Genomic DNA, 22,225 nt, shown 5'->3' on the forward strand with positions numbered 1-22,225 from the left:
TGCCCAACTAATAAAAGAGAGAAATCTACTAGACAGAACTCAGCAGCCTCCTAGAATAACCCTGGACACATGCTTCCTTCTGAGGTAAGTCCAGGAAGTTCAAGAATCAGTTCCTTCCCATAAAAAGGCTCATGAGAATTATAAGGGTGAGAAAGACTAAGAGTACAATTCAAGAAATAAGTCTTTTACACAATGTGAGAAGCACAGGGGCTGGAGAAATAGTACAGTGAGTAGGGTGCTTGCCTTGTAGACAGCAAAACTGGGTTCTCTCCCCAGTATCCCATATGGTACCCTGAGCTTGGCCAGGAGCGATTCCTTTACACAGAGTCAGGAATAAGCTCTGAGCACTGCTGGGTGTGGCCCAAAAATAAAAACAAAACAGATAAATAAATCAGTTAATGAGATGAAACTAATAGCAGCATTTATCAAAAAGAGTAAAACAGTACACCACTGAGAGAAAAGCAATTCAGGTCTATTCAAAATGCAAACAAATTCAAATATCTGTTCAAAATTGAACTTTTTACAAATGCAGCTGTTTTGTCTGGCTTGGATTTTATGCCACGTCCAGCTGTGCTCAGGGCTTACTTCTGGTTCTGCACTTAAGGGTCACTCCTAGCAGAACTCAGGGAACCATATGGAGCACCAGAGATCAAACACAATTTGGGGGCTGGAGCGATAGCACAGCGGGTAGTGCATTTGCCTTGCACACGGTCAACTCGCATTCAATTCCCAGCATCCCATATGGTCCTCTGAGCACCGCCAGGGGTAATTCCTGAGTGCAGTGCCAAGAGTAACCCCTGTGCATCACCAGGTGTGACCCAAAAAGCAAAAAAAAAAAAAAAAAAAAAAAAAAAAAATCTGGCTGTGTGCATTGCAAATGTCCTACCCACTGTATTATTGCTCCAGTCCCCCAACTGCTTTACACAGTGTACAACAATCCTCTGGTGCTAGTATCCACCAAAAGGCCAACTGGCTAAGAAATGGTCCCTGGGTCCCCTGAGCACTGCCTTTCCCAAGAAAGGGTCTTTTGAGTCTTCTCCATTGTTTCATTTACATTTTTAATCTAAAAGTATGTGTGATCTATTCTCTTTTAAAAACAATTAGAACAATTTATAGTTTAATTGATCAACCAATGAATTAAGTTTTAGTCAATCTGGTTTTTTGATTGAATACCACTTCCGTCAGCAAAGACCTTTTTAGAGTATTCTTGTGAAGACTATCCCTGCTTATTATTTCAATAAAGATACAAAAGGGGAAGCATGAAGGAGGAAAAAAATAGACCAGGTAGCTCACAGATCAGATTGTTAAGGCAATGGAACTATTCTATACAATACTAAAATCCACAGAATATGCTACAGCAAGAGTGAACCCTAACAAGACTACAGGCTTTTAGGGTCAGAGCTATAGTACAACTGGTAGGGCGCTTGCTTGCCTTACACATGGCCGACCCAGGTTCAGTCTCCAACATGCTATATGGTCCCCCAAGAACCTCCAAGAGTGATCCCTGAGCACTGTCTGGTGTGGCCCAAAAACAAAAATTAAAAAAATAAAATAACTATAGAGTTCAGATGACCGTGACTAAGACAGTGTTGCTTAACCAATTCTAACAAATGAACCCGGAGGTGGAATGCTGACGCCAGGGAAGCTGTGCACAGGTGCAAGTATACTGGAAATCCAGCACCCCTTCTGCTCGTTTGCTGCACATCTAAAACTGTTCTTTCTCAACAGACTTTCAGTTTTTAGAACAGTTTTAGAGGAAGGAGGCAGAGAGGAAGGGAGTTATTGCAAATTCCACTATTTTTGAAAGAGTTTATTACCATTTGACAACCTGAAATTACATGACCAAAATAAAAACACTTTGGCAAAGTCACTCTGGCAAACTTAAAATGCCAATTATCAAGGCCGGAACTATTACAGGGGGTAGGGCATTCTTCTTGCACCCAGCTGACCTCAGCATCCCACATGGTCCCCTAAAGCACTGCCAAGGGTAAATTACTGAACAAAGAGACAGACGTAACCACTAAGCATCGCCTGGTGTGCCCCCCAAGCCAAATAAGTTAGTTAAATGTCAGCTACCTAAACAGAAGGGTCAAACTGGCCTGAGTTTAAGTTCTCCACAGGTAGACAGAAACACACAGGAAAGGATAGAGATTTTCTAAATCAAAAGCCTGATATCCAGAACATTAAGAACAAAGCCAGAAGCCTGCATTTGTCTTACATGCAGCTGACCCCAATTCAGATCCCAGGCATGACATATGGTCCCTGAGCACCAACAGGGGTCAGCTCAGAGCCAGGAGGAAGCCCCAAGCACTGCCACCCAGTGTGCCCCACCCACACACCATTAAGACAAAGGGGTCAGCTCGGAGCCAGAAGGAACACACACACACACACACACACACACACACACACACACACACCATTAAGACAAAGGGTCAGCAGCTCGCAGCCAGGAGAAAGCCCCAAGCACTGCCACCCAGTGTGGCCCCCTACACACACACACACACCATTAAGACAAAGATTTATAGCAAAACACAAAAATTAATGTTTTCAATTTTCTGCTACAATCACAAACAAAAAGCACCTCAAATGCAGAAATGTTCTAGGAATATAAATCCCTGTCATGAATGTAAGCTAAAAATAGCCATGAAATTAACTATCATGAGATGACTGTTAAAAATGCATGTTGAAATACCTATTAGTTCTGAGCACCAGCATTCAATGTTTTCTCATTAGACCAAAATTTTCCAGACCTGAAACTCCTAAGCAACTCACATTAATGTGTCCAAGACAGGGCTCCATAGCTCAGGGGTTAGAGCACTGAGTCTTATGAAATGTCCAACATGCGAATGCTGTCAATGAAATCCTTCCCTAATAAATACTACTCTTGTACTAATTTGATAGTGTTTTCTTGTACAAGATGATCAATAACTAAACAAAAACATGTAATTCTATATAAAGATTTAACTATCAGATGTATATACAAAACTAAACCAGAACTAATCCAGTTTAAAGAGTATACAATACTTACTTTTCTGAGAATGTCTTTCAGCTGCAGATGATCTGAAAGCAATCTGCCCGAGTACACCAGCCTCTGATCCTTTGGTGGCTAAGAAATTAAACAAAGAATTCAACTTTATCTAATCATTCAAACTGGAGATTGAGAAAAGCCTAAACAGGAGTAAAGTTCACTTTATACAAAAAACAAGCAGTCAAACATAATTTAAGAATTCTCCCCCAAATTCCTCTTGATCGTCGATTTGCTCGAGCGGGCCCAGTAACGTCTCCATTGGAGGCTTTGTTGTTACTGTGTCTGGCATATCAAATACTCTCGGTAGCTTGCCGGGCTCTCCAAGAGGGGCGGAGGAATCGAACCTGGGTTGGCCTTGTTGGCCGCTTGTAAGGCGAATGCCCTACCACTGTGCTATAAAATGATGGCTTATCAATTGTAGATAAACACAATTGAGATAATTACACTTTGAAGCAAAAAGAAAAAAAGGGCAAAATGGTAGTCTTTTCAGTCGAGGCATATGTTTGACTATGCGGAGATATTCTAGACTACAAAGGATGGCTGCACTTCATTGCTAATGGGCTAAGGTCACAAGTCAGAGCTGATCACAAGTCCTGAGCAGGACTTGGGACACAAGCCTTGCACACACCTATGTTGGCCTCGATTCTTAGCACAAGCCACCACCCTCCCACTATAGCCACGTGTAGCCCCAGAAGCCCCAAGTATCACTGGGGTGGCACCAAAGTACCACATACTCAGGTGCTAGTATCCACCAAAAGGCCAACTGGCTAAGTAAACAATGAGAAATGGCCCCTGGGTCCCCTGAACACTGCCCTTCCCAAGAAAGGGTCTTTGAGTCTTCTACATTGTTTCATTTACATTTTTAATCTAAAAGTATGCATGATCTATTCTTTTTAAAAAAACAATTAGAACAATTTATAGTTTTAATTGACAAACCACTGAATTAAAAAGTTTTAGTCAATCTGGTTTTTATTATTTCTGCTATCATTATCACTATCACTATCCTCCCGTTGTTCATCGACTTGCTGGAGCGGGCCCAGTAACACTGTGAAACTTGTTACTATGTTTGGCATATTCCTTTTTCAGGAATCTTTGAAATTTTGTTTTTTAATATTGCACATCTTTGAGCATTATAAGGGTCCCTTTAAGATGGCGACTGCCTTCTGAGTCTGATTATTCGGGGGAGACTGGGAGCCACACCCAGAGTGCTCAGGGCTCCAGCACGAAGAAAACGCACTTGGGTGCTCAAGCTCTCCAGTCCCTGTAGTTCTGAGGGCCTCCACAGTCCCCACCAGGCTGACCACAGCCTCTTCTGCATTCAAAAAGAGCACACAGGTTCATCCTCCATATTGCCTGCTCCAGAGGCTTGATGCTTTCTCTCCTTTTCTTAGGGGAGAGGCTGAGAAATTCAGGCCACTCCTTTACCAGCTACTCTCTGGTTTTATTGTTTTGTTTTGCGTGCTAAAGAACCAACCCATAGACCCCAAGACATGTATGCAAACGGGTGCTACAGCTGTTCTGGTGACCTAACATGCTCAACAAGTAAGGTAGCAAGCTGCAACAAGGAAGCACCTTGCCCTCGGTACTCTCCATGCCTCGGTGACTTTTTAAATAGAATGAATCTACATATCCGCTTTCTACATGGCAATCTACAGTTTACTATTAAGTTTAATGGCAATAAATCATGTACTTTATCACAACTATCACTTGTGAACAGGATGAAATTAAAATATGCCAGATAATGACAGAGTCTTCAAAGAAACTCATAACTGGAGAACTGTCATGTAACTCACTTTTAGGACAATCAGCTAATAAAGAGGAATTGAAATCACTGGTAAAACTTGTATTAAGAGACAGTATAGCAGGTAGGGCACTTATACAGCCACCTGTGTTCAATCCCTGGCACCACGTATGGTCCCCCGATTACCACCCTGAGTGTTCTCTTGAGTACAGAGTTTGAAGTAAGTCCTGAGCACTGCCAAGTGTGACACAAAAACAAACACAAAAACAAATCAAAGATTTTAAAGAACTAGTCCTCAAACTATAGACCCAGTCTGAAATATACAAATAATCACATAGCCTTTAATAGCTCCAAATCTATTTCATCTATAATACATCTGACTAAAATAGCATTCATTACCAGTAACCCAGAAATGTTAATCCCTAAAGTCTTACTTTTTAAATAGTCTTCCACTAAATAGAAAAGCAGGGGTATGGTTAAGCAAGTTTCTGAGCAGGAGAAGGAAAAGACCCAATGGCTCCAAGCAAAAGGTTCTGACTAAAAGAGAAGACAGGGCAAGTGCATCAGCAGCCTGACCTAGATCAAAAGCTGCAGTTAATATCGGACTGGCGCATGGCTGAACAGACTGGGGTAAACCGAAGGGGGTCGGTTGGTCAGGGGCCCGCCCAAGCAGGGCCCCCGGCAGCCCCTGCTTCCACAATCCAAAAATCACCCCCATACTCTCGGCCTGACTCCACCTTATGAGGATGGACCTCACCAAGAGAGAGAGGTGTGGTGGCAGTAGGGAAATTGGGGCATTGGTGGTAGGAAATGTACACAGGCTAGACCAGTGTTGGAACATTGTAGGACTGAACCCAATCAAGAACTCTGTAACTGTATCTCATGGTGACTCAATTTTTTAAAAAAATTAAAGATATATGCATACCTATAATCTTCACAGTGCTTATAAGTACAATCAGGAAATAATCCAAATAAATTTCCATTCCATTATACAAGCCAGAGTTCTTCAGAACTCTTGGTGGTGGTACAGTAACAATGCCCATCAAAACATAAAGATTTCAACCCTACTGTAACAACCACGTTTCCTAAACTATAATAAAAATTAAAAAACAAATGCATATATATCTGCAGTGGCACTCAATTCCCAATTCTACAAATCTTTCCTTCAGTAGGAAAGATCCCACTTTCATAATATGAACTACAGGCTGTAATTATGTTCATGTTTGTTTCTGTTGGTGGCACAAAAAGTGTCAAAAGTCCAGAATCAATATCTGTATCATTATCTTTGTTCTCAAACCCAAGCACTGTGCCTGACAAAGAGGCTAAAAAGTAATTTGTTTAAAGAGGTTCTAGATTCCAAACAGTTGTAAGAATGGAGATGAAACAGCCATAAAACACAGTATTTGAATATTTGCTGGTACAAAATTCATCTTGTTCTTTTCAGTAAAGGGTACTGATATTAGCAGACTGCCCTCAAGAAGCAATCATGCACTATTATCTTTGCCCTAATTTTTCTCTAAATCAATACTTAACTCCAAGTGAACTTTTCTCTTTCCAAAATATATCAAAAACAAAAAAAATGGCTGACAAAGTGAAAAAACTGAAACTCTTATAAACTGCTGGTGCAAATCTGAAATACAAAACCTGCTGTGGAAAAGCTGGGCAGCTGCTCAAAAAGTTCAACACAGAGTTACACTATGACTCAAAAAACATACCCAATTTCATTCCGAGGTATCTACTAAAGACAATAAAAACATATGTCACACAAAATCTTGTATAAGATCATCATAGCTTCATTCATAATAGCCAAGAAGTAGAAGCAACCCAAATATGGACCAACTGCTGAAGCTGATCCCACAAAATACATACACATACACAATGTAGTACTATTCAGACATTCAAAGTGTCACAGTACTGATACACGCCATATAGCATGAACCTTGTCCATGTTTGGCTGAGTTAGAGGGTCAGATACTATAGGACATATAGACAATCACATTTACATCTGCAGCAGTGTCCTCCCATTGTTCATCAACTTGCTCGAGCGGGCACCAGTAACGTCTCACAAATTGTGAGACTTGTTACTGTGTTTGGCATGTCACATACGTCACGGGTAGCTTGCCAGGCTTTGCCGTGCAGGCTGAGATACTCTCAGTAGCTTGCTGGGCTCTCCAAGAGGGGCAAAGGAACTGAACCCAGGTGGCCAAGTTGGTCACGCGCAAGGCAAATGCCTTAATTTCCAAAATAGGAAAATCTACTGAGAAGGAGATTTGTGGTTATCAAAGACTAGGAAATGACAACAATGAATGACTGCTAAAAGAATGTTTCTTTGGGGAGTAATAAAAATGTTCTGAACTAGAGTTATTATGCAAGTATATCTGAGCACTAAAAATCACTGATTTGTATACATTAAAGGGTGAGCTTTATGAAATGAGAATTATAACTCAATAAGAAATTACACTAATGCTAAGCCATTCATAGACGGCCTGCTTCTGGGTTACGGTTTCATAGTAGCAGAACAGCTCCCTCGCGGTAATCCACTGAAGGTCAGCCCTTGACACAAGAGTTTGCAAAGAAACAAACCAAAGGAAAAAAAACTACACTGAATTGCAAATGAACACAGGTAATCAGATGTTGTAAAAGACTTTTCATTTTACCATAATTAAAACCAGAGAAAAAAATTGACATGCCGAAGTTATGTCAGATGATTTGGATGTTTTTTTTCTTGTTTTGTTTCAGGGCTACGCCAGAATAAACTTGGAGCTTATGCCTGGCTCTATGCTCAGGTAACATTCCCAGCAGTATTCAGGGGCCATAGAGAGTACCAGGGATCAACCTGGGTTTGGCCAAGTGTAATGCAAGTGCCTAAAACAACACCCCCCCCCCCCATAAGACTCTGGTCCAGGGTGTTTCTTTAATCATTTGGGCGGGGGGGCGAGGGGGGAGTGTCACACCCAATGATGCTCAGGAATTACTCCTGGTGGTATAGGATGGACCATATGGGATGCCAGGATCAAATCCAGGTGGGCCGCATGCATGGCAAATGTACTACCCACTGTACTATCATTCCAGCCCTGTTTTTAATCACTTTAAAAAAGAAAAAATAAAAGGAAAAAATCTCTTTAGCTCAAATTTTTTGACTTAGTATCACTGTCATCCCGTTGTTCATTCATTTACTAAAGCGGGTGCCAGTAACGTCTCCATTCATCCCAGTCCTGAGATTTTGGCAACCTATCCTTACTTGTCTTTCCCAATGCTGCTGTATTGGAGGCTCTATGAGACCCATTATTGTTACTGTTTTTTTGGCATATCAAATACGCCACAGGTAGCTTGCCAGGCTCTGTCACACAGGCGGGATACTCACAGGTAGCTTGCCGGGCTCTCCAAGAGGCATATATATATTTCCCTCTATGATTTGTTGCCTACTGTCTGACTCCCATCAAATATGGTATAATTATGAAAAATGGGTAGGTAGGGAGTGTCTTTTGATGTGTTGCGCGGTCGACCGGGGCTGGAGTGATAGCACAGCGGGCAGGGCATACCAGGTTCAACTCCCAACATCCCATATGGTCCCCTGAGCACCGCCAGGAGTAATTCCTGAGTGCATGGTGATTTATTACATAAAAAATAAAATTTAAAAATTAAATTTACTTATATTTCCTCCTAATATAACCAGAAAAAATTATTCAAATACATCAAGCAACTGGAATTGTAATTTTCAAGAATGGGAAAACTCAAATTCTTGGTCTGCTTTCCTGAAATTATCTGTCAACTTCTAAGGCCATCTTGCCAAGATCACTTTACACAAGAGCTGCATCTCTAGAGAGAAATTATTCTAATTATTCTACAACAGTTTGTATTCTAACTACACATAAGTAGAGTCTTTGAGAGTTTCTCATTATTCTGCATACACACTCTTAGGATGCTAGGGTCTTTAGAGAGGGCTTTCTAAACTTCTCCACATGGAGCCCCTTTTTGCCTGAGAAAGGTTGCACAGGCAAGTCCTGCCAGAAACAGCTCAGATTCATGATGCAGTTAATTTTGGACTGATTGTTGATCATAACACATTCAGAAACCTTAAACTACTGTCACCATACTCAACTCTGCTATCCCCTATGGGGTCATGAACTACAATTTAAGAAGCTAGACTTTACAGCAGAGGGTTGTTTTAAGGATATTTGTTTTGTTTCTTTTGCATGTTGAAGAAAAGAAAGCACCTCCTGTAGAGCTCAAGTGTCGCCCAGCACCACAAACCAAAAGCATTTGAGTGTTATATTTCTTTCTGAGTGCTGAGTATGAGATGATGTCTAATGATATACTTACATTTAAAGTATTAAAGAATTCAGTAGATTAAATTCAGCTGGTAAATCTAAAGTGCTTATTAAATTATCAATTAAAGGTCTCTACTAAAGAGATTAGCTACACAGATTTTCATACTGTATTCTTTCCGTTACCATCACCAATTTTCTTCCTGTCACTCGCACCCTAATCCAAGCCAACAAATCCTTTCTCAGATACTGCCTCTCACTAGCTACCTCTGCTGCTTTACCCTACATGAGCAGCTGATGGAGTAAAGCACAGAAACCAAACAACTCTATCAGGAACATCCTGCCCAAAAGCACTGAATAGTCCAAAGACAGGAATTACAGCATTCCAGATAAAAGCAACATTCCAGCTGCTTTAACCTAATTGCCCAAAAAGTTCTATTGCCCAATTAAAATTACTAAAACCCAAGGTAAGAAAAGTTTACCTGATACCATCATCATGAACTGGTGCACTTCCCAGTTTTTACACCAATTATAAACACCACTGGAAGACAAAACTGCACAAATGTTCAAGACTTTAGGGACTTTTATATGACTGTAAACTTTTATAGAAAGGGCAACTTTCTTACTTCATTACTGGAAAATACCCCCCCCCCCCCTTTTAGAGCCCATTGTGGATCTTTTAACAATCATTAGCATATCTTTAGCTGGGGGGTGGGGGGGAGGGCAAGCACTACCGTGATTCCTGAGCAAGAGAGATAGTACAAGGGTTTGAAAAAAGCACTTGTCTTGCACCCTGGTGGTATCCCTGACAACACATATGGTCCCCTGGACACTGCCAGGAGTAATCCCTGAGCACAGAGCTAGGAGTAAGCCCTTGTATCAAAGGGAGTGGCCGAAAACGGAAGGAAGAATGAAAGGAATTCTCCTGCTTGCCTAAAATTATGTCCCTGTGAACCTTTTCTTTAAACAGCTATATAAGCTCACCCTGACTCCATACCCTGACCATACCCTTCTGGAGTCCCTCCAGCACACAGTACATTCCTGTGTAAGTCACATAACAGACTTAAAGGTCTCTATTTCCCAATAAACCTGAACTCTGTAATTTAGGTATCACGGAGATCACAGCACACAGGACACTTGTCCTGCGAGCGGTCAAGCCCAGGTTCAATCATCAACACCACACATGGGCAGATGCACATAAAATATCACTGTGCCAATTATCTGTAATCAAATCAGCATCTAAGTATAAACTTTAAAATTTACACAGTTACATGTGCAACAAGATTCCATTAGCAGCATACAGTCAACGCCTGATTCTTGCAGCGCGCCTGGAACAACTTCTAATCTCCTTCCTTCTTCCTCCTGAACCTCCTAGTCATTTCCCAACGTGTCGCTGTCCATTCCTGTCCCATGAAGACCCTTGGAAGCATACTGAACACTGCCATCAGTCTTTCTCCTTTCTGGAGTCCTCTGCCGTGACCCAGCAGCAATGAAGTCCTGAGCCTGCTCCCCCCTCTACCACCCCTATCAGCCCATGTTAAGAAAAGATCTGTTAAATTCCAAAAAGCACTTGGACACCTAAGCTCAAAACCAATCCTTAGTCACTGCAAGTGATAGGACTTAAACTTCCTTTACCTGTTAATGTTGCAAAATGTTCTTCTAAGCAACCTTGTAAAGCAAACTTTTTTTTTTTTGCTTTTTTTGGGTCACACCCAGCAATGCTCTGGGGGTGCTCCTGGCTGTGCACTCAGGAATTACTTTTGGCGGTGCATGGGGGAACCATATGGGATGCCGGGGGTCAAGCCCGGGTTGGCCACATGCAAGGCAAATGCCCTCCCCACTGTACTATCGCTCTAGCCCCCCCGTTGAGCAAACTAACACTTCAATTCCAATGTCCAAGATTTCAGGGTTTATTAAAGAGTTAATCTGCTGAAACAATACTTCAATTCCCAAGTGATGAGTTAGGATGTAAGCTAATCAAATCTAGTAACAATATAAGGTTTTCGGTAAAGCTCTAAGAAAATAACCTTCCCCTGATCTACCCAATCTTATTAACCTAGAAATTAACTAGATGTCACTTAGAGAAAACTTGAAGAAAAAAAGTCAGGTTTGCACAAGGTTAGATAATCAATAAACTGCAGATTATTTGATCCAGATTAAGTGTCCCCAGTATGTACAAGTAGCAAGAGTGACACAGTGGGGGTGTAAGGAAGTTTCAAACTGATCTGGTACCCGACAGCTGACTTACCCACACCCATGAGCACCAACATGCCTCCAGTTGTGTGGTTAGGACTGAACTCTTTGCCCAAAAAGCCAAAGTAGGTAAGAGTTACACACTTTCAGGCGTTTTCATAAAATAAAAAGTTTCAGAATAGGGAAACATCTTGGTCCATCCACATCAAGTTCCTTATGGTTTAATTACACAATGAAGACACATAAATAACTAATGAGGTATTCCAGCTATATTACAAGCTACCTTTAACTTTCGATTCTAACTATTCTTTGAAGTCAAAGAGCTGTGTTCCACTTCAAAGCTAATTATATGCGGTAGAAAATCTTTTGTAAAGCAAAAAAATTTATAACAAATTGCTATCCTGTAAATCTTAATTTTTAAAGAATAAATCAAAGTCCACAAGATTGTCCCAAGTATTAAACACCTTAAGGGTTGGGTTTTTTTTTTTTTAATTTCCCTGCTAAGAGCTGACAGGACAATACAGGAGTTAAGGTGGTTCCATTGCGCACAGCCAAGGGTTGGATTCCTTGCATTACATATGGTTCCCCAAGCTCAGTCAGGGGTGATACCTGAGCACAGAACCAGGAATAAGCCATGAGCACAGACAGACAAGTACCTATCTGGAGGTGACTCCCCATCAAAAATTAAATATTTCCCTGGTAACATTTGTATCCCATACTGCTGACAAATCCAGCTAATGCCAACTGTTTTCTAAATCTCCTTTTTTGTTTTGTTTTCAGCATAACTGCCCTATTCTTAACCTATAAATCTCCAGGCTTAACTAAATTTATGATGTATTTTAAATTTGGGGGTCACACCCGGCCATGCTCGGGGGTCACTCCTGGCCCTGCACTCCGGAATCACTGACGGTGTTTGGGGGAACCATATGGGAGGCAAAGACCAAACCCTGTAGAGCACCTGCCAGACATATGCCCTCCCCGCTGTACTATCTCTCCAACCCCAAAAGGCCTAACTAATTTTAATATGCAATACTGACGAAGCTCAAACTCATGAATAATATCTTCATGTAGGCCAGGCACATCCTCCTTTTCTTACGTGCACTAAATAAGTTAAGCCTGAAAAGCCGTCACCTTCCACCAGATTCCGCTTCAATAACCGTGACGAATACCAGTATCTCCCACCCCCAAATCCAAGCCTATTAATTAAATAATCACTGAGCAACGGTCATTCAGAATGAAGGTCCTCCACCACGGAGGCTGTGACCTCTCCAACTCTCATCTACTCTAGCACACCCAACGATTCCAGCGCGTCCTCCGAGCCAGCCGTGTCCTTTCCAATCCGACTGGGGACCTAAGACTCTGCTGGACTTACCCAGCCACGTTCTCAGAGGGACCAACAGCATCAGTCTTATTTATACATAGTCCGGTCATCTCAAAAAGATGCACACGATGGTGGAATTAAACGGACCCAATTCCTCTGCAGGAAAAATCGCGGATGGGGGCCGGGGGGGGGGGGGGGCGTTAGAGACGCAGGACCACGAGCCTCACGCCCACCCCGAGGACAAAGCGGCGGCGCGAGGGCCGCCATGCCGGGGCGGGTGGTCGCGGGACTTACGGGCCTGTTGGGGTACACGTGGGACAGGTGCGCCTTGAGGCGGCCCACGGTCCAGTCGGCGAAGCAGCGAACGGTCTGGTCGCGGAACTTGTGATTCGGCGACTTAACGACGAGCGTCACGGGGCTCTGCGGCCCGGCGCGGTCCATGGCGGCCCCGGCGCGCCGGGCGGATGACAGCGCTGCGGCGGGCGGCGCTCAGGGCGCAGCGTCCGAGCGGCTCCGGCGGGCGGCGGGCGCGACCAAGGCCATCGCCGGCGGCGGGGGTGGTGGGCAGGCGCGCCAGGTCCGGACTGCGGGGTCGGCGGCGGGGCGCGACCCGCCCGCCCAGACGCAACAAGGCCCGCTACGCAGCGCGCCCAGCAGCAGGCCCGCGCCGCCGCCCGCCGCGCCGCGCGGCGCCTCGGACACGCGCCCGGGCTCCCGAGCCCCCGGCCGGCCGCCGCGACGGCGGGGCGGCGCCGCTCGGGCGGCCGCGGAGCGGGGGGGCGGGGACGGACCGAGCCGCTCGGGCTCGGGGCGAGCGCGGTGACGGCTCCCGGCCCCCTCGGAAGCCGGAAGGCGCCCGGCGGAAGTGCGTCACGCGCGGCCCCGCCGCTCCCGGGCGCTCACGCGGCACTTCCGGGTTGGCTTCGGCGCTTCCGCCCGGCGGCGCTCGGGCCTCGAGGCGCTTCTTGCAGTCGTGGCTGCTTCCCCGTGGCCCGCGGCCGGGAGCTGCCGAGGCCTCGCTCTGCAAAAGATGATGCCCGGCCGGCCTGCTGCTGACTCCCAGGGGTTCAGGGGCCCGCTGTAAAGTGGGGCGTTGGCACGATTTCTTGTACGCATGGCAAAGCACCTAGGAGGTGCCAGGGTGCTTTGTTGGAGAGCTCGGAACCCGACGCGCTCATCTGCAACCCGCCCCTCCTCCGTTTCCCGGTGATCCCGGCCAGCCTCTGAGGCTCGGGCCACGTCTGTCTGTGGGCGTGCCAGTCTTGCTTGGGGCAGGGACCGGCTGCACCGACCCCGCTCCTCCGTGTGGCCACTACCGTTTCTTTGTCTAGACCTTCCCTTTCCTGGGCTCGCAGAGCTGAGTCCGCGCACACTGGCCGGTTTGACCGTAGGAGCGGTAGACTGGCGTGCATTCCCCTAGCTCCAGGCTTTTGCTCAGGAGAAGGTGCAGACCCTTGGGGCCTTTGGAGAATCTGCACCTACAAGGGCAGGGGGTAGAGGCTCCACTGGGCTGGAGACCCAGAAGGAAAGCAAAAACCCTTTCCCTGCCGGCCTTCGCACTCAGCTACTAAGGACAGCTGTCAGCCCTCCCGTGCCCAGGCTCTTCCCAACCTAGTGGAGGCTCCTTTATTATGCTGTATTAGAAAACCCTTCTACTATCTATCCTTCCCAGTTCTTCAGAAATGAAGGAGGCAGGAGCTTCTTTTTAAACCATCGCGGTGGTGCATATAAGAGGCAAACTGACCAGTCTTTATCAATCTGATAGGTCTTTAGGTGATCTGATCAGATAATGCAGCGGGTAGGGCATTTGTCTGGCGCACATCTGATGGTTCGACGCTCACGGTTCCACCATGGCACCCATATAGTCCCCTGAGCCAGGACCAAGCCCTGAGCACAGCTGGGTGTGGCCACAAAACAAAAACTTTCCGTGGGAGAGCTGCTAGAGAGAAGCTGCTGTTGACAGCTGCTGGGATCCCTGTTTTAAACACTGCTGTAAATAAAGAGCTGTGTAGCACTGAAGAAAACTAGCTGTTGACTGTTCTTACCAGAAGCCAAAAGCTAGACGTTTTGCATTGTAGTACTTAGTGGAACCTTAACTTAATTCCACATAAAAATATTCGAGACCCCCTTGCATTGAGGGGCAGGTTTTGGCAAGGTCTAGCCAAGAATAGAAATGCTGTGGGACCGTCAAGAGGTCTTAGTTCTGCAGACCAGAGTCCATCCTTGTTCCAGTCACTTCCTTCCTGGAGGCGGATAATGCCCAGAATAGCAAAAGCTCTGGTTTAGTGGTGAAACAGTGGATGAAACAGTGGGTGATACAGGATGCAGAGAAGAAAAATGGAAAAAGGATCTTTTATATAATCTTTATGCACCGGGAGTCCAGGCTGCCTGCCCTGAGATCTTTTTTGTCCAATTCCTATTTAACCCCTGAACTCTCCAGGACCACCGCCACCCAACTCCATAACTTATCTGTGATTGTTGATATTAAATAAGTTTAACTATATTAGCTAGCTAATTAGCTAGCTAAATCAGGGTAACTTTTACCCATAGAGTAGCCTTCTTTGTTAACAAAGTAAAATAGAATTTTAAGAAAATTATGAAGAAAAATTGATTAACAATAACTATGGGGTGTTTATTTACTTCAGATTCTTTTCTTAATTTTTGGGTAGAAGAACCCCTAAAAAAATTAATGTATCCTATGCAATTTCAGTTTATTTGAATTTATTTAAATAAAGTCGTTATTACTGAGTTTTCCTTAGTTAAATTTGAATTCTTCCACACACAAAAAAAAATACTTGTATGGTGTGTATAATATGCTTGCCATATTTTGTTTTGTTTGTGGGTTTGGGATTTATTTATTTAGCTGGAGCAATAGCACAGTGGTAGGGTGTTTGCCCTGCGCACGGCCCGCCCGGCCTGGCCGAGCCAGGTTCAATTCCTCCGCCCCTCTCAGAGAGCCCGGCAAGCTACCGAGAGTATCTCGCCAGCACGGCAAAACCTGGCAAGCTACCTGTGATGTATTCAATATGCTAAACACAGTAACAAGTCTCACAATGGAGAGGTTACTGGGCCTGCTCTAGCAAATGTATTTATTTATTCTGGATAGCTATCAGAAGGGAAAGCTTCAGTCAAGTAATTGTTCCTCCAATTGCAAGTTTTAAAGATATGAGCCTCTAATTACCGATCTGTTTTCACATACTTGTCTTAAAAACAAAAAAGATGCTGTACCATAAAGCATCCAATCACATTTTAATCAAGTTTATTATTTTAAAAATGAAATGTGAAGTCTGGCAAATGAACTCATTTCAGAACTATACTTTCCAGATCTTAATTCACCCCAGATGTTTGATTATAAAGTATATTGTAAAAAAGGAAAGAAGGAAAACCACACATACTTTAAATGTCATATGGATGATGTGTGAATGATGTCATCTAATGAATTCTCAGGACAGTACTGAGATGTGCTAAGAACAGAGAAGCTTAGAAAAGCTGAGTCTTGCCCAAACTGAAACACACAGTTTCACACTGTGAATGTCACACAACTAGTGACTTCCAAGTCAAGTTATAAGTCCACTATAAGGTACAGTTTTGCTACAGTAAATCTTATTTGAAGATCTTTATATCAGAACACATTCAAGAGGAAAATTATTTCAGTACCAACATCTTAGGGGTCATCTAAATCAATTTTCAGTCTGTATAGATAGTATAGCAGTTTGGATCCCCAGCACTGCATATGGTCCCCTGGCACAGCCAGGGCTGATACCTGAGCACAGAGCTAGGAGCTAGAACAGCCAGTTGTAGCCCAAACCCTCCTGTCCATCTCTGCAAATAAATAAATAACTTTTCCATATACTGTGAGAATCACCACATCTCTGAAGGCCAACCAGCCAACTTAACAAACCAGTGTGGTTTAACTCAGTGTTGGTGCATATGTGGATGCCCCGTTATACAGACGGCATGGCTAAAGATGTCTCACCCTTGCATGTCCCCTATGCACAATCATTTGTAAAATTGGTTTAGTGAGAAGGAAAAACTTGAAAATTAGCTTGTTGATCATTTCAAACTTAATTTATATTGGGGAAAAAAGATTTATTTCAATTCAGTAATGTATAACTCATGATTATTAAGTGGTAGTTTTTGTCTGGAATAAGTCATTTATTTTTATGCCATTTTAAAAAACATTTTATAGTGCTGGCTGGCCCTCCCAAAGGTGGCAAACGTCTCTTTTAGATTTTTTTATAATGACACTTCTACCTTTATTTTCAAATAAGGATTTATAATATCCCCTACATTATTTTCACTGATCAATTCACTTTATTTTATTTTTTTTCCTTTTTGGGTCACACCTGGCGATGCACAGGAGTTACTCTTGGTTCATGCACTCAGGAATTACTCCTGGTGGTGCTCGGGGGACCATATGGGATGCTGGGAATCGAACCTAGGTCAGCTGTGTGCAAGGCAAACGCCCTACCTGCTGTGCTATTGCTCCAGCCCCTGATCAATTCACTGTAATGAGTCAAGAAAATAGGTAACTTTTTCTCTAGGTGTTTGTTCCAGACAAGTCATTTCTTAATGTAATTATTTATAATGAACTGATGGATAACTCTTTCTCTAAATGTTAAAATATTAAATAATGCACCTCTGATGTTTATTACTACTCATTTATAAGTGAAGTCCTGCATACTATGTCACAACTCTTCTGTACCACTTAAAATTATTTACTCTTACTGTACCACAAATAGTTTTTTCTTTCTGTAAATGTTTCAGTCAAAAGGACACTCATACAATAATTGCAAATATGAGATGCTGAAGCCATCTGACAATTCCATCACAATGTTGTGCACATGTGTCTTCACTATCTTTGCATTTTTTTCTGGCATAAATATCGTTATAGTAGATACAGATACTCATGGCAAAGACAGTTTATATAAATTTTTTCCATATCTACCTATTATTCTATCCCTCTGGCCCAAGTTATTTTGGTCTCAATAATATATATATTATTTATATATATTATATATATAATATATATATATAAACAAACTGTCCTCCCATTATTCATCAATTTGCTCGAGCTGGCCGAGTATTGTCTCCCTTTTGAGACTTGTTGTTACTGTGTTTGGCATATCAAATACGTCACGGGTAGCTTGCCAGGCTTTGCCATATGGGCAAGATACTCTCGGAGGGATGGAGGAATCAAACCCAGTTCGGCCGGGCTGGCTGCGCACAAGGCAAACTCCCTACTCACTGTGCTATTGCTCCAGCCTATATATATATATAGGCTGCCCTCGGGGCTGGCTGCCCTCAACGGGCCCCCTTGTAGAGGGGCAGGTTGAGTTTCCCTCCCCGCCCCGAGGATATCCCCAGCAGCTGAAGACCTTCGGAACCAGTCACAGCCATGCTTAAGACCACTCTCCACACGTTCAGACGAGCCTCACGCATGAAGGAACCTGCAGGGGAACCCAGGTGTGCAGGATCCAGGGCTGAGATCTCCAAGCCTGCTGGGATCAGCACTGGGCCTCCTCTACCCAGATCTCCCATCTTCCAGTTGCTAGGCGTTACACCCACCAACTGCCCCCAGCACCGTGTTTTATTTATTTATGTATTTATTTATTGAATCACTGTGGGAAAATTACAAAGCTTTCAGGTTTAAGTCTCAGTTATGCAATGATCAAACACATTTCCCTTCACCAGTACTTATTTTTCACCACCAAGAACCCCAATATACCCCCCCTGCCACCCCTACCAATGCCTGTGAGGCAGATGAATTCTACCTAACACTCTATCTACTTTGATTACATTCATTATTTCGACAAAAGATGCACCATTATTGTTTAGAGTTCACACCCAACAATCAGAACTGCTAAAAGGCATTGTGAAATAATGTTTTTTCTACAGTTAGTTATAAGAACCATATGATGTTGCGCAGCCACGATAGCAGCAGCGCGAATTTGGATTTCTGATATTTAAGTAAAATATTAAGCCTGGAGGTATTTTGCCATGAGTCCAATTATGAGATTGGTATCTTTGGCTCTAGAGCCATGACCATGCCAGAGAGCCACTTGTGTGGGGCAACTTGTGACCTCAGTAGGGCGTGAAGGATGAGCCAGGAATGCCTCCGTTTCCACGAGGTTTCAGTTGCCCTTGTCACCACCAGCTCATACCTGGCTTTCCAAAAGGCTCCGAGGAGGCCGCCATCTTGCTGTACAGGGGGAAAAAGGCAGAAGGGAGCAACATTCCTTCCCTCCCGGGCAGGCATGGTACCGTTAACATATAGTCCATTCATTTTTCTGCCGCAACCTGGCACCGTGTTATCCCATCAATGGCCAAGACCCAGGAACTATAAAACCCAGCTCCCATAAGAAGACCACATTCGTGGCCTCTCACTCTTGGAGAACCAGACAGGCTAACGAGTGAATCCTGCCCACAAAGCAGAATCTGGCAAGTTCCCCATGGTGTATTCGATATGCCAAAACCCAGTAACAATGATGGGTCTCATTCCCCTGACCCTGAAGGAACCTCCAATGTGACACTTGCTAAAATCTCAGGGCTAGGACAAACGAAAAGGTTACCGAAGCCTGGTCAAGGAAATCGAACAAACGAATCACAGTGATACAGTGATATATATTTCCTCTTAGGGTCACATCCAGCTATGCTCAGGGGTTACTCTTGGATCTGCACTCAGAGATTACTCCTTGAGGTGCTCAGGGGAACATATGGAAGACCGAGGATCAAACCCAGGTGGGCCAAATGCAAGGCAAATGCCCTACCCACTGTACTATTGCTCTGGCCCCTCAATATTTCTTTTTCTGGCCTGCAATTATAGTTTTATTAGATGAACTGTCTTATTTCCATATCAATACCTATATTCAAAATGGCAAAACTTTAATTAAAAATGCTAATGACTATGTTTATACATTTATTTGCTACTCAATAGGGCAATAGAAATAAATTATATAGACATAATGTTATAATGTGCGTTGTAGTATAGTGTAAATATAAAATAAAATATAAAATTATAAGCTAAATCAGTCAACAATTCCAGCAAAAGTAGCAACAGAAATGGCTGTTCTTCCAAAATTTTTTACATTTTAGTAAATGCCATCCTACAAAAGTAGAGCACTATTCATTGTGCATATTCAAACAATAAAATACAAAAGGACCTCGCGGCTCTCTTACCCTGTTTTCGGTAGTCTCAGCTGCTTCCCCTTTGGAGTTGATGGCGAAGGGAGGGCGAAGGAGGAAAAGAGGGCCAGGCTGGTTGGTATCAATTGCTGTTTATTCCAATCTCCTCTCTATTCTCCTCTGATTCTCCTTCGGCTTCTCTCTCTCTCTGAATTCCCCCAGCCCACTCTTACAGCCTAGTTTATATAGAAATCATGTAGGGTGGGGATACAAAGGTGGGGTTGAAGTTAACAAATCAACAAAGAGAGGTAAAGCCACTCCTCCAGGAGATTAACTCAAGGACAAAATCTCATCTAAGGAGATTACTCCACCCTAGATCCACCCAGTGGATCTCCACCTTGAGATCCACTCAAGGGTGGGATTCCATTCCGGGTATGTTGCTTTCTTCTTTCCCCAGCTAGTAATCCACTTAAATAGCACTGTAGCACTGTCCTCCAATTGTTCATCGATTTGCTCGAACGGGCCCAGTAACGTCTCCATCGTGAGACTTCTTGTTACTGTGTTTGGCATATTGAATACGTCACGGGTAGCTTGCCAGGCTTTGCCGTGTGGGCAAGATACTCTTGGTAGCTTGCTGGGCTCTCCGAGAGGGGTGGAGGAATCGAATCCACTTAAATAGTTGTAGTAAATTTACTTTTAATATTTCTAGCAATGTCTTTTTGTATGAGCACAGTGAGAGATATATCAAACTTAAAGTTTGGTTCTTTCTGAGGACATCTCCCTATATATTCCAGACCACAGTCCTCAGGCCCGGTTAGTCTTCCTAACCCCTGCAGGGTCCTTATTCAGTTACCTCTTTTGGGTCATGACAAAATGTGTGCATGACCATGCTCTTGACTTATAATTAAGTATTGTGGCGCTTTGGCTGGCCCATTTCAGTGCCAGGATAGCTCACAGCTTGCCCTGGGTACATTCAGTCCCTCATCGGGACCCTGCTTTTGGAGTGCTAGGCAACTAAGGGCACCTGAGGCTTAAGTAAAGAAAGCAGATGTCTAGGAGTGAATATTATTTGGAGTCCATTAACTCCCAAGTTACGAAAGCATAATATTAACTGTTTTCCTGTATCCATACAAAAAGGACATTGCTCTAAAGTAAACTATGCAAAATATTGGGAAAAGCAATATATTTCTTTAATTTTTATTAGTGAAACACCATGAGGTACAGTTGTAGATCTACAAATCTCTGCACTTGGGTTTCAATTATACAATGATCAAATACCCATCCCTCCACCAGTGCCCATTTTCCACCACCACGGATCCCAGTATTCCTCCCACCCCCATTCCCCCCCTCCCACCCTGCCTCTGTGGCAGAGCATTCCCTTTTGTTCTTTCTCTCTTATTGGGTGTTGTGGTTTGCAAAAGAGGCATTGAGTGTCAATCATGTTTGGTCTACAGTCTACTTTCAACATGCTTCTCCCATCCTGGGAGATCCTCCCAACACCCTTTATTTGGTGCTCCCTTCCCTATCTGAGCTCCCTTTTCCCCTAGCATGTGTGGCTGATCTCCAAGCCATGGAGTAAACCTCCTAGTACTTATCTCGCTACTCTTGGGTGTTGGTCTCCTATTTTGTTACTTTATGTCCCCCAGATGAATGCAATCTTTCTATGTCTATCCCTCTCTTTCTGACTCATTTCACTTATCATGATACTTTCCATGTAGTACCACTTGTATGTAAATTTCATGACTTCATCTTTTCTAACAGCTACATAGTACTCCATTGTGTAGATGTACCAAAGATTCTTTAACCAGTCATCTGTTCTCGGGCACTCAGGTTTTTTCCAGATTCTGGCTATTGTAAAGAGTGCTACAATAAACAAACAATTGCAGATGTCACTTCGACTATACATTTTTGCCTCTCTGGGTTATATTCCCAGGAGTGGTATGCTGGATCAAATGGGAGCTCAATTTCTAATTTTTTGAGAATCATCCATACTGTTTTCCAAAAGGGCTGAACCAGTCGGCATTCAGTGTCCCTTTCTCACCACATCCGAGCCAGCACCGGTTCCTTTTGTTCTTTTGGATGTGGGCCAGTTTCTGTGGTGTGAAATGACATCTCATTGTGGTTTTGATCTGCATCTCTCTGATGATTAATGATGTAGAGCATTTTCTCATGTGCCGGGAAAAGCAATATTTAACTTACAATATGCCAAACACAGTAACAACAAAGTCTCACGATGGAGACGTTACTGGGCCTGCTCGAGAAAATCGATGAACAACGGGAGGACAGTGACACACACTGACAATACAAGTTCAGTTTCCTTAGAAGGATCTGACCTTACAAGTTAACAAAATCTGATTAGAGGGAAAAGGTGATTAACGGTTGGGGAGGAAAGCACAGAGAAGAGGTTACAGATAAAGAAATGGGAGTGTCTCCAGAGCATTTAAACCTAAGCTCTCTGTGGCAAGGGAGAAAGGACATACTAATGTTTTCCTAAAATGTTTAGAGCTATACTCCAACAATGCATGAGATGTCAGATGGTCAGAAACAAA

The 22,225-nt window shown here is 43.6% G+C and overlaps 1 protein-coding gene across 2 annotated transcripts in view; it reads right to left on the minus strand.

Annotated features, from left to right (window-relative positions):
- Positions 1-13,022, minus strand: part of HERPUD2 (HERPUD family member 2) — a 41,660-nt gene extending 28,638 nt beyond the window's left edge. The window contains exons 1-2 of one of the 2 annotated variants that reach the window (XM_056118250.1): positions 12,846-13,021; positions 3,029-3,106 (exon numbers count right to left, since the gene is read on the minus strand). In XM_056118250.1, the coding sequence (XP_055974225.1) occupies positions 3,029-3,106; positions 12,846-12,992 (225 nt within the window). In that variant the 5' untranslated portion in view covers positions 12,993-13,021. Of the gene's footprint in view, positions 1-3,028; positions 3,107-12,845 lie in introns of both variants that reach the window. The other variant, XM_056118251.1, reaches the window with a different exon arrangement.
- Positions 13,023-22,225: the final 9,203 nt, after the last annotated feature.

This window comes from Sorex fumeus, unplaced genomic scaffold (assembly GCF_029834395.1).
Source record: "Sorex fumeus unplaced genomic scaffold, SorFum_2.1 ptg000037l, whole genome shotgun sequence".
Lineage (NCBI taxonomy): Eukaryota > Metazoa > Chordata > Mammalia > Eulipotyphla > Soricidae > Sorex > Sorex fumeus.